General features: G+C 43.4%; 1 protein-coding gene across 4 annotated transcripts in view; it reads left to right on the forward strand.

Annotated features, from left to right (window-relative positions):
- Positions 1 to 10,811: 10,811 nt before the first annotated feature.
- Positions 10,812 to 12,582, forward strand: part of PAPLN (papilin, proteoglycan like sulfated glycoprotein) — a 56,138-nt gene continuing 54,367 nt past the window's right edge. The window contains exons 1-2 of one of the 4 annotated variants that reach the window (XM_071744597.1): positions 10,820 to 11,064; positions 11,950 to 12,247. In XM_071744597.1, coding sequence (XP_071600698.1) covers positions 12,239 to 12,247 — 9 coding nt within the window. In that variant the 5' untranslated portion in view covers positions 10,820 to 11,064; positions 11,950 to 12,238. Of the gene's footprint in view, positions 11,065 to 11,949; positions 12,248 to 12,582 lie in introns of all 4 variants that reach the window. The other 3 variants (XR_011726043.1, XM_071744595.1, XM_071744596.1) reach the window with 3 other exon arrangements.

A 12,582-nucleotide genomic window follows, 5' to 3' on the forward strand; every position in this document is an offset into this window, starting at 1 on the left:
CAGTCCCAGGTGCTGGTGGGCTTTAGTGGTTTGGTTTGCTTTTTCCAAATAGAATTATAGAGGTGAGAGCTCTTTATGCTTCATCTTCTCATTAGTTGGTTTGCACAATACATTTATTTACCCACGTGGACTTCCCAGATGATGAAGCAAAAGATGTTGTAAATGCTGCCCTGGCTGCTGGAGATGCTGGGAATGAACTGGGGATGAATGGAAGTGTTGGAAAAGTGTGGAGAGCTCTCACTCCTCACTAGAGTTATGGCACACTGAATGTATTTTAAAAACCCAATCAATTGTTAAAATAGTGACCATTGGTATCTAGGGATGATAACCTGAACAAGCTGCTATGAGAAAGTAAAGCATTTTCTCCCACTACATTTCTGTGAACATTGCACTGGGAATTGGTGTCTGTGGCTGACAAAACTAGAAATAAAGCAGTATAACTCTCATCCTGGGAAGATGAGGTGTGTGGCTTGTAGCTTTACTTTTTTTTCTTCAGGGTTTATACCAAGAGGTATGCTTTTTCAACCTGAGTGGTTATTTAAAAGCCATTCTTGATGAGGTTTGCAATTTTTTTCTTCCCATTTAAAAATCTAAAGTAGAGTAGAGCTGCAGAGAAAACCCCAGAGAGAAACTGGAGTAGCTTACTGATCTATTCCACAAGTAACATTTTTGTGCCTTTGAAATAATCTAGAAATGGGAATGCCTGTGGTCTGCTTTCAGCCAGATACTTAAGGGTATGATTTTTTGCATCTCCTTCTCAAACTCTGAGGTGTGAACATGGCGGAAAACCTGGATTTCTGTCTTGTGAGTGCCTCTGGGTGAGAGGAATGGTTGATTTGGCCTGAAGACCTGTGAGGAAGCCACAATTATGTCTCACATGAGCCATCCTCAGCTTGGCACAATCATACTCGTTTGCTTCTAGTGCTAAAACCAGTAGAGTTGAGTGTGGCATTGGAGTCAGATGTGTTTGTTACCTTCCAGCCAGTATGGGGAAGCACCAGAAGTTTCACTTCCACCTCTGCCACTTTCCACAATTTTCCCAACATCCACAAAAGCAGGAGTGGATGTTCCAATGGTTGCTCCCCTGTTTGTTCTCATTTAGCTCTGCCTTTCCTGCTTTCATATCTCTAAAGTGGAATAAAGGAAGAACACAGAGGAGGGGGCTGATAGATTTAGTAACAGTGTCTCTCAATGTAGTGTGTACTGTAGGTTTAACACCAAGTTTTCCTGCTTTAAGATGGCCAGGAAATGACCAGACAGGCACCATTTGTCTAAGTGTGTAGAAATCACTGGTGTTTTCTAGATGATGATTGCATGGTCAGGCCCTTAATAATTACAGAAGCATTATTTCAGCAGAGCTGGCTTCCCTACAATATGCAGAGAACCTGGGCATGACTGCAGAACAGTCCTAGAAATATCTTGCCATGAAGTTTTTAGTACACCATGTTCTTAGAGACAGCATTTTTTGAAACAGAATCTTCTCTGGACACTTGTATAAGTTGCACGCTTTTTTCCTGCCCTTTTAAAACAAGATGTCCAAAATGAAATATTACATTTTTTCTCCAGTGGAGTAGAAAGAGTGGAGGAGGAGCTGAATGTACTTCATCCCCCTGTGTTTAAGATGCTATTTCCCCAACACTGCTAACACTGCTTTTTGCTGTGTGTCCTTGTGCACTGAATTCTTCTGGATTGAACTGTTTTTCTCAGGTATTCTGTTCTGCATTTTTTTCCCAGATTAATTCATTCTTGTTGGAGTTTGCCTGTGCCTCCAGTTCCTCTGCAACAGGAGAGTCCAGCACTGCCTAAAGGTAACAAACTCCAGTTTGCATTGAGTCTCATTGCTGTGTTTCTCCAGCTCTAGTGGTTTCTGCATTATTCTCCCCATGCAGTTTTCATGAGCGTGCTTTTAATTCCTACTTCATCAAAGAATATTTTGAATCAAACCAACCCTGGTAATGATTCCCATCTTTCTTTGTAAGAAACTCCTTTCATGCTACTCCATTGTACATTGTTATTTCAGCAGCGTCTCTTGCTCACTTTCTGCTGCCAAGATTCTGTCTGTATCCAAGGCAACTTAAATAATTTTGGGAGCAAGATAGGGAGAGGTGATGTATCAATTACTAATATCCAAGTGAACGACCTCTGTGATGCTCCCTTTCTGCATCATTGTAATTCTGCTTGATTTAAAATGTTTGGGTGCAGTGTGTACAGTCCTGGAGACAGGGAAGATTCCTCCCTAATGAAGACCTGCTGGTTTTCAATGCTGCAACATGTTCCAGCCTATTCCAGTGCCATGTGCATCACGTGGGTTCTGGGCTGACAGCCAGTGCAAATGTTTCTTCAAGGACTTCAGGACATATTCTAATTATGTTTAGATTCTCCCACTCTCTTTTCATCTGAAGGATGTCACTCTTTCTGCTCATTTGGAAGTGTGGTGCAAAGTGCTCCATCTGCCAGCATGAGGGGGGCTCACTTGTGTGAGAGGCAGGAGGATGGATGCTTTTTGTGAGTGACTCTCTAACCTCCAGCTGTGAGAAGTCCCAGGCCTTTGAACACTGTCAGAGCTTGGCCAGAGTCCAGCAGTGTTTTCATCCAGTGTTGGAGAAGAGGTAAAATTCCCTGGAAAAAAAAAAAAGAGTTCAATTTCTCCAAGCCTGGCGGTGGAAAAGGGGGAATGGGTTGTGGGCTGAAGCATCTGCAACTCTTCGTAGCTGAAAAAATAGCAATGTTTCGTAGAGGGAAATAGAGGAAAATTGTCTTTGTGGGAGCTGTGTGTGTGAATGTGTGTATCTCAACCTGGTATCAAATGAGTGTGATGGGACTACAGGATCTTACCTAGGTGCCATTTTTAAGGGAACTGGAATTGCCAAGCAGCATGCAAGAATAAAGGCTACTACACAGTGCTGTGCACTGAAGCATAATTCTGGAAGGTGAATACAGTGAGGACAGATCCATGTCTGTATCTGATATATGGCAAAGGAGACTGCATTTCTGTGGCCGTTTAGGACAGGCACAGGGCTTTTGAAAAGGTGCTGACTCAGCCTGGAGGAAATGCTCCTCATGGGGCAAGGAAGGGAAGAGACACTTTTTCTGACCCTACTTTGCAAGTTATGCAAGGGGCAGGCCTGTCTTCTTGTCTCTGTTCTGGTCTATGCCCTCTGATCAGACAATCAGTACTGACTTGCTCTTTTCCTGGAGAGCCTCATGAAATAACATCTTCTCTTCAGCCAGATCGATTTCTCAAGGGTGATATTGTTACAACAGGTCCCTGGCTAATTAGTGATTATTGTTTAGGCAAGTGCATTAATTAACTGGATACAAAAGAAAGTCTGGGTCAAGCTTCAGAAAGGCACCCAGGCTCTCTCAGTCCCATGTGGCTGCTGGGATCATCCTGCTGCCAGCTGTGACCTGAGGAATCAGCACATTGTCAGGCTGGCACATCTTAGTCCTGATGCTCACAGCTTCCCAGTTGTGTTCAGCAGTAGTTTGAGATTCTGTTGTGAGTGGCAAGTGTATCCAGGAAGAAGTTTTAGTGTGTTTAGGCAGCACCTGACAATGGCTTGTAAGTAGCTTGGGAACCTCTTTGGGTGGGTCATTTGGCACATTGCTGGGCCAGTGTTTCTGCTAATGCTGAAGTGACTTCAGGAGAGGAATGGGACAGGGTTTAAGATGTCTGGCCTGTGTATCACTAACTGAGCACAAACTTCATGCAGGTGGCACATGGTCCAGTAACTGTGGTTGCCTCTGGTTGTGATAACCATTGTAAACTCATTTCAACATCAGATGGGGTACAGGCTGTTGTGGACTTAGTTGCTGGATAGACCTTCTCCTGAAAAAAAGAAGTTTTATGTATTGTTCCTTCCACCTTGGCAAAACGTAAGATTAGGAGAAAGGAAGACAAACTGAGCCTAATTCTCCTTATTGCCTACACTTGGTTTATAGTGCTGCAAGCTTGCTCACCTCAATAAATGTAAGGCAAAAGTCATGATGTGCTCTTGGGCCTGGGTCTGCAAGCCTGGAGTAGTCATCTGGCTTGAAGAGGTCTCCTTTGTACTTAAAGGGGCACTTCAAGGGGTTCCCAAGAGAATTCTTCAGATGAAAGCTGTTTGTCTATGTCTGGAGTCTCATTATTGCTCTGGCTTTTGCTGCAGAGCACATAAGTTACTGCAGGGCTGTCAGCCCTTCAGTAGATTTCTACAGTGCAATAAGAATAAGGAGATTAACCAAGCAAAGAAGCTTAGAGACACTCTGGGGGGGAAGGGAAGGAAAGGGAAGGGAGGAGGATGAGCAGGAAGGAGTATAAAAAGAGACCACAAGACTGTGAGTGCCAGGCTTCCTGGTGCATGTTACACAGGGTGGCTTTCTTCGTCCCTTTTGGGTTTGGGTTAGGCAGGCTGAATAGAACCGAACCTGACGCCATGTCCAAAGAGAAACTGGAGTCACTGGTGAAGAACATGGAGATCATGCTCTCTGAGGTGGAGCAGCTGAAGATCCACTGCACCAAGCAGACGGAGGAGGTGAACCAGGTGGTACAGGAACTGCGCCGGGAGAACAGGGAGCTGGTGGAGAAGTATGAGCACATCTGTCAGGACCTGAAGGAGGCCAAGGAGGCCATTGCCCAGCTGCAGGACACCAGGTTTGCCTTTGAGGCAAAGGAGAGGCAAGCACAGAAGCTCAACCGGCAGCTGTGAAGTGGCAAGAAAGAGAAGAGAGAGATATCTTGACCTGAGCTAAGAGTAAACAGAAACCTTCAACTGCTGCCACTGAAAATCCCTGGTATTTTAAGCAACCCTTTCCCTTCCTCCTCAGACTAAACTTGTGTGCTGGAAGAAAACATCTCTCTATGGAGTCAAGATCTCGGGCGCAGCTGGAATTCTGCCCCAGGAAGGTTCCTTTGTTAATGACTTAATACCTTATTATGCTGGGAGGGAAATCTCATTCAAGACCCCTTGTTGGAGATCTGACCACAGGCGTACAGCAAGGGCTGCCAGGATCTGGGCACCTTCTCATGCCCCTTGGGGGTTGCACAAGGACAGAGCCTGGGAAAAGAACTGTCTCTGCCTTGAGCCACTGGAGAGAGCTGGGCCACGAGAGTCTGCTGAGATGGAGAGAAACATCATCGTCTTGACAGGCTCTGTTGCTCTGTTTCATCACTGGCTTTTCTCTGCTGCAGAGCAAGGCTGAGGTGCTGTCCTTAGTAGGGTGTCAGCTTCCTTGCTGCCTGATGCTGGAAGACATCAGCAAGAGCTTACGTCGTGCCTCATGCTTCCAAGTACTTGCTATTAAGGGCATGTTGGTCCAGAGGATCTTTTAATGCTATTACAGTTGGTGTTGTCCTCTTCCAATTCCAAAGCAAAGTATAAGAACTGGAAAGGTTCCTGAATTTCCGTTTCAATCCTAATGGCTCCGTGTGTAGTATGCTAGAGTTAAGCTTCTGCTGAATATGACACTTTTTTAACCAAAGAGCTGCATTTTGGCACTGGGTTTACTTTTCTGAAGCAGAAGTAGTGTGTGTAAACAGACCAGGAACTAGGAGGGATGAATGGAGGTGTGGGGTGTGGGGATGAGAACTGCTTGTCAGAGGTATTGCTTTCAACTTTTCTCTCCTCTGTCTCTCCCAAGCAGCATTTGGGGCAGTCAGTGCCAAGCCCAGCTAAGAGCAGGTGACTTGACTCCACAGTGAATAGTGGGGGACCTCAGGGGGAGGGGGGGAGGAAAGGGAGGAGAGAGTGCTGAGAGAAAATTCCTGAATGTTTAAATGGAGAATAGATGGAAGAGTTCCAGGAGGATCTTTCTTCATGTTGGCTGTGATGCATCCAGCTTCCTTCTTCCCTCTGAAGCTTTGCTGGGTTGTTATCTCTGCCAGCAAACCCCCTGCTCCCAGGGAGAGCTGGTGTTTAAGAGAAGCAGAGATGTTTCTATCCCTGAGGGGTCTGCGTAGCATCAGGAGCACACGGGGAGGGGATGAACCATCCTGAGAGCAGGGAGTCAGCCCAAGGGGAAGGGAAACTTGGTTGCTTAGGTTTCCCTGTGGAGATTGGGCAGGGCAGAATAGTTCAGCAAGACCTTCTCTTCGGACTCACTTTGGCACTGGTGAAAATAGTTGCAATTTTGGCTTGAATTATAAAAATACTGAGATCAAGCCTAGAATTAGCTAGTTATTATTTCTTGTCTGCCCTCCCCTCTGCTACGTCAGCCTAGGCCTGATCCAAAGCCTTTGGAAATTAAAATCTTCCCATTAATTTGGCCGAGTTCTGGGCCAGACCTTCCGAGCAGAGGGCTGCTGTTTGTGTGGCAAACAAAGCACTGGGGCACCCATGGGAAACAGTGTTTTCTGTGAATCACTGTAAGTGGGAGTTGTGACAACGTGTTTAGTTAAATTTGTGTGATGTAAACTTTTATTTTTTTGCTGTTCAGGGTGAGGCAGATTGGAATATTTTGGAAAACATTTGGGAGATCGGAAACTGTCCAATATATTTTTAAATGTAATCTGAATACAAATGACCAGCCTTGACCTTTTGCTCCTTGCTCACCAGTGACAGCTTGGGGAGCACAAGAAATCGACATAATCGGTATATTTGTTTGTATAAGAACTAAAAAATGTTTACTACTGAAATGAATTCTCTAGCCCAAAACTGCTTACCTCCTGTGATTTCTTCAACTTTTTATAAATCCTCAAAATGTAAAACTAACAATAAAAGGAAAACAAACAGCTGAGGGAGCGTCTGTTCTGGTAAGGCATTGCCTCATTTAATGTATCTATATGTTAGTTTTTTGAGTGCCTGTGAGTGTGTATATGCTTACTAAATATAATTATTCCTGTTTAAATCCCATACAGCAAGGAATGGACTAATGGAGACCCTCCAGACCTCTCCATGTTCCCAGGTGTTAATCTCTTGAAATGAGATTCTCTGTGGGGCTGCCAAATTCCCCCGGTGCAATATTTAAATCCATGATACAGGGGAAAAAATGGAATTTTAGTGTCCTTATGTTTCTTAATAATTAGCAGGATTCAAAGCATCTAATTTTAATGAAAGCTGTGTGAGAAGTTACATGTAAATATCTGAAGCTATTTAACCAGTGCTAGAAAAAATAATACACTATCCCTTCCCTTCCAGTGGACTCTGGGTCCTGGTTTTGCTTACATGGGTTAGACATGGAAGTAGTTGATCTGGTTTAAGATCAATGTAGTTCCAGTAGATGTAGGTCCTCTGGTTTTCATATGGAAATATCTGTGTGTCCAGGTATGGTCTTAGCAATGGATTAATGCTTTCCTTTGTATCCCAAGGTGCAGTGTATTGGAGTGCCTTTCACAACAAAGTTTGCCTGGAATTAGAGCTCTTTGAAGTTGTTTCTGCTTTTTGAACAGTGGTATTGTCAGTGCTTGGTGCTTTTCTCCTCTATATGGCCTAAGGATGGAGAGCTAAAACTTGGGTGTAGCATCAGCAGTGTGTTCAAAAAAATTGGCCTGAATAAAAGTCTCATCTGATCCAAGTGAGAATCAAAATAGATATGAAACCATTTCTCTCATCATGGAAAGGGATGAAGAGGGGTATCTAACTCTTTGAATATAAAAAGTAAATTACTTGAAGGCTCTGTTGTAGGGCACAGCACAGGAATTGGCTCAGTTTTCAATAAGGGACTTCAGAGAAGAGGACCAAGTCAGACCAAGTGCCTATGAGTTTCTCTGTTCCTGGAGCAGATTATAGCAAAATACTGATGATTTGTTCAGTTCTGGGCTGCATTATATGGAAGTGTGCAAGAAGGGAGACTGGATAGAAATTAAGCTTATGCCTCTCTGAGATTCAACAAGAATGTGCTTGGGTGTGGGGGAGGGAGTTTAATGATGCACATGTGAGGTGGTGGATGGGAATCCTGGCTTGCAGGGGAACAGAAACCATGTTGGTGAACCAAAAGTAGAAGCTGAAGGTATCTTGGGATTTGTAAGCAGTGTAAAGAGAAGCTGGAAGTTGTTGTGGAGTTTGCTAAAGCAGACTACTTTTGTGCAGCCAGGAAAACAGGAGGGAAACCTTCCAAAAGTGGACTAAAAGTCCCCAAAACTTCATGAAAGCATGACTCAAAAACATCTGCATGAAAGAGGTGAAAGAGCCTTATGAGGTACTTCTTTAACTATCACACCAGCAAACCACAATAAAATAATCTCTGTTAGTAGCAAGATCTGTACAAAAGCTGCACAGGGTGAACTCCTCAGCACCTGAAAGGTTTTCCAGGGTGGCCAGGTCTCTGGAGCAGGTACAGACCAGTGTGACACTCACTGCAAGGGGGTAACAGGCTTTAATGGAGTTAAGTTCTAAAGCACAGCTCACTGGTGTCTGATAGGCTTTCCACCTGGCCTTTAAGGACTTTGCTGTGTCTTCTGGAAGTGAAGTTGAGCTTCTTTTTTTTCTGAAGGACTGGCAAGGGTTCATTCTGTGTCCTCAGAGGCTGTGGCTCAGAGGGCTACAGGACGTGTCCATCCTGTGAGAGTGAGCGAGAGCCTGAGAAGAATGGATTAGGCTACTGCACTTACCTGAGAAACTGGATATTAACCTGAAAGCAAAGCAAGGCAAGAATGTCATTTTTAAGCATGTGACATAAGTGTTACATCACAGATCCTTGCTCTTTGGCTAAATATCTACAAGAGTGATCAAGAACACTACTTGGTACCATGTCTCTGCAGGGTTTCCTGATCACAGTAGTCTCCTGGAAGATTCAGATCTCCTATATAGACTGAACACAGATCCTTCACTTCCTTGAGTGAATTCTCAGGCCACCCAAACCAGCTTCTGCTCTTCTGAAGACTTTGTGAGCCTTGTCTCAATTTCTTGGGTGCTGCTCAGGGGAAGGGGAGAGGAGGTAGCAGAGGTGGAAGTGAAGTTCCCCTCTGGGAAGGAGGAAGGGTGGGAAGAAGTTGCTTTTAGTTTTGTTCTAATTTCCCACTAATTAATTTCCCTGAGGCCAAGCCTGTTCTGCCTGTGGCAGTAACTGGGATGTGCTCTCCTTGTCTTTATTACAATTGATGAGTGTTTCCATCACATTTTCTTTCCCTGTGCTGTTGAGGATGAGGAGTGATAGAGCAGCTTGGTGGGCATCTGGTCAACCCACCCCAATGATACAAATGTTAGACAGCCATAACTGGTTAGACTGGAGCTGTGTCCAGTAAAACATGCCCATTTTTGGTTTCTGAAACCAGTCTCTGGCAGTAAGGAATCCTGGTGGTTTGTTTACACAAAATGTATTTCTGGAGTATAAGAACAGAGAGAGCAAAAGTCTTCTTGGCCATGTTGAAATCCCAGTATCAGAGCTCCTGTAGAGATTTCTTCTTGCAAAAAGCACTTCAACAAGGAGAAAAGGATATCTTGTTCATCAGTATCCACTTTCTATGCATTCACCTCTGTTTCTTCTTGATGACCACATCTGTGACACCCAGATGCCATTGTCCCCAGGCAAGCCACAGAGCTAGTGGCAAGAGGCAAATGCCTGTGGTCCTGACTGTATTCACTCCCTAGTGAACTCTGAGTGTCTTATCAAAAGACAAGAATGGTCTTGAATGGGTGGATTATTTACTTTTATTAAAAGGTAAGTGTTGAAAACAATTTCAACAGAGGGATTGTGTCCTTTCTCCCATAGAGAGGGTACACACAGAACTTTCTGTGGAATTGCTGGGCAAAGGTGTACTTTATATTTGCATTCTCTTCTTCCTGATAAGGGCTGCCCTCAAGTTCAAATCCCAGACTAATAGCTTCTGATTTTGTTATGTCTCTACTGGAACCAGGAAGAATGAGCAGATTGTTCTTTCGTTAACAAAAGGAGTTTATTCAATACTTCATAAAAATCTGGTCATTTCTGGTTTTGTTTCAGCATCTCAGAAGGTTATCTATTAAGTCTTTATGGGGTTAAAATTAATCCAGATGTTTATGCAGTCTCTGTTTTAATGCACAGCTGTTTGGCTAAATTCCAATGGGAGCTGTCACATTTTCCTTGTCTGTGAATTCCCTTGTAGTTTTAGCTATCAACAAGAGCACAAGAACAATACTACTAAGCTTGGTATTTAAAAAAAACAACATTCATTGAGGGTCCTGCTGCAGTGAGAAGAAATTTTGAGAATCAAGTAATTATAAATTCATATGGAGTTTTGGGATTTTTTGACTACTAGTACTGAACCTTTAGGATTGGATTTCATGTCTTTTCTTAACAATGATATAGGCTAAAAGCTTTGAAGTGACCTGAAAGTTTATCCATATGAGGCCAAGGCTTCAGGCTTCAATTTGGGTGGGGGGACCAAATGTCATGAAGCTTAGGATATAATTGTGGCAGCTGGCAGCTGGCAGGAGCCAATGGCCAGTTGAGCCCAAAGCCCAAATTTATTTACCTAAGGGAAAATTTGAATCTAAAGGGTCAAAAAAAAAAAAATCCCCAAACAAATAAACAAACAAAAAAAACCCCCAAAATCTCTATATTCTTAATGAAGCATTAGAAATGCACAATCTTTGCCTCTCCTGAGAAGGGGGATATAGGTAGCCATGCATCAGCACCATCATTAGATACTCTTCAGGGGTGTGTTGTGTTTTTCAGCCTTTGGGGCTCCCCTGCTTCTCAGTGGAGATGTTGCCATTTTGTGTTAGTTTTCCTGTTAAGGTTTATCCTTGTTTACTGGGGCAGAATTAGCTTGGACAGGAAAGTGCAGGACTGCTTTTGCATGTGGAAAAGATGTGACTTTTATTTGAACTCTGTCCCCTGTGGCATGAGTAATGGTAGGATTTGAGTACTGTGTACCTTTTGTGGCTGGTTGCCAGACAGGGATTGACCAGGAGGGGTGGAAAGAGCTGTAGCCCTAGAATAGAATTGTTTCTGTGTCACCTGGTGCATTTATGAGGCTGCTGGAAACTTCTTTTCCATTTGGAGCTGTGCGTGTCCAGGCTTGTCAACAGCTGCCAAGGATATTCTCTTTTTTTATCATTTAAATAGCATGGCCAAGAAGAAAGTAGTGATGCCAGTTCTGGAGATTTCAGTGCACATCCTGATGTCTTCCTTGGAAGATCCATGACATGGAGTTACCTGAAGGTAGAAGCTTCAGCTTTCCTTTTGAAAGCAAGGGGACTTTTTCTCATGGTTTCAAGTGAACTACTGATGAAAAAGGACTCCAACACTGGAAGGGAAACAAAAAGACCATCTCAAAATTAAGATTACAAAGCTCTTCCCATCATCTTGGAGACCTCAGTCATAATATTTTTCAAGTGGGGTTAAAATTCTGGTAGCTGATACATTTGCTGGACCAAAATCTGTTTTTAGAGATCAGTGATCTCTATACTTCAATACTTATTATATTTTATAATAAGCAGAGAACAAAATCAACTGGGGGCCATTATCTGTTTTCAAGTTAAAACAGCAACACAGAAGTTGTTATGCAACAATTTCTCTAATATCCACATAATTAACAGCACAAGTTTTTCCTTGTAATGCGTCCAACTAGATTCCTTTTCCCTTAACAGTTTTGTGTTGCTAAATTGTTTCTTCATGGGATTTTTCAGAGGGGTATCTGAATTTCAGAATGGCATTTGTTGGAGGAGAAAATGGAGAAAGCTCAGCTGCCACTGTTTTTGGTAAATTCAGATCTGTATCTGGACCTGATATTTTCAGATTTTAGGATTCTGCTGAAGTCTACATAGAGACAGATCTAGCTGCAAATCATGTTTAAGTTAAAACTTCCTTTGGTCTAAAGCATGTCTGTGAACTGTGACTCAGGCTTTAGTTTTAAAGTGAGTGTTCAGTTAAACAAGTTTTTTTTCAGGTTAGGAACTTAGTGGAAGTGAGTGCCGAAGGGAGCTGTGGATAACTGTGCCTCTCTTTTGATATGCTGCCTACAGCTAAAATAAAACTACTTACAAAGGGTCCCACCCCTGCAATAACTTAAGGCAGAGTTTGGAGCTACTGTCTCTGCTGGCACAGGGACTGGGGGAGCCAGAAACAATTCCAAGATGTGGATGCACGCAGGCTCCCAGCGCCGGCTTTCCCAAAGCAAAAGCGGAAACTCCCACGAAGGAAGTCGGAGACTGAAGGGGTTAAATGAAATACAACTCCTTTTCCTGTGCAGTAAGGATTAGTAACCAAACAGAAGCTGGAGAGAAGAGCCTTAAAAGCCGATGTTTGAACCAGAAGGATAGGAAGGTGCGGTTTGGAGTTTGGCTGCAGGGTGGTGTAAGTGCCTCCAACTTCTGCACTCACCTTCCACAGGTACATGCAGAAGGTAAGTGCTGACTTTGGGTCCTAGGCAGTTTCCTGACCCCTCTGCCTGAACACCTATTTTCTATTTGGTTTTGGTTTTGTTTTCCAGTGTTATTTGTGCTTCTTAAACCATGTTTTATTTCCCACCATTTTTTTAAACTTCAGTTATAAAAGTACAGGGGACAGGAGAGACCGGAGTCCTTATGACTGCAAAATTTTATTTCTTAGAAGGGAGGGAAGAAAAGGCTCCATGTATTTGGTGAACATTAACACCTTTCACTTGCAGTTAATTATACTGAGACTTAATATCATCAAAACTGCTGTTTCTGACATGATGGGTGGGGGAAGCAGGGAGAT

The sequence above is a fragment of the Heliangelus exortis genome, chromosome 5 (genome assembly GCF_036169615.1).
Source record: "Heliangelus exortis chromosome 5, bHelExo1.hap1, whole genome shotgun sequence".
In the NCBI taxonomy this organism is placed as follows: Eukaryota; Metazoa; Chordata; class Aves; order Apodiformes; family Trochilidae; genus Heliangelus; species Heliangelus exortis.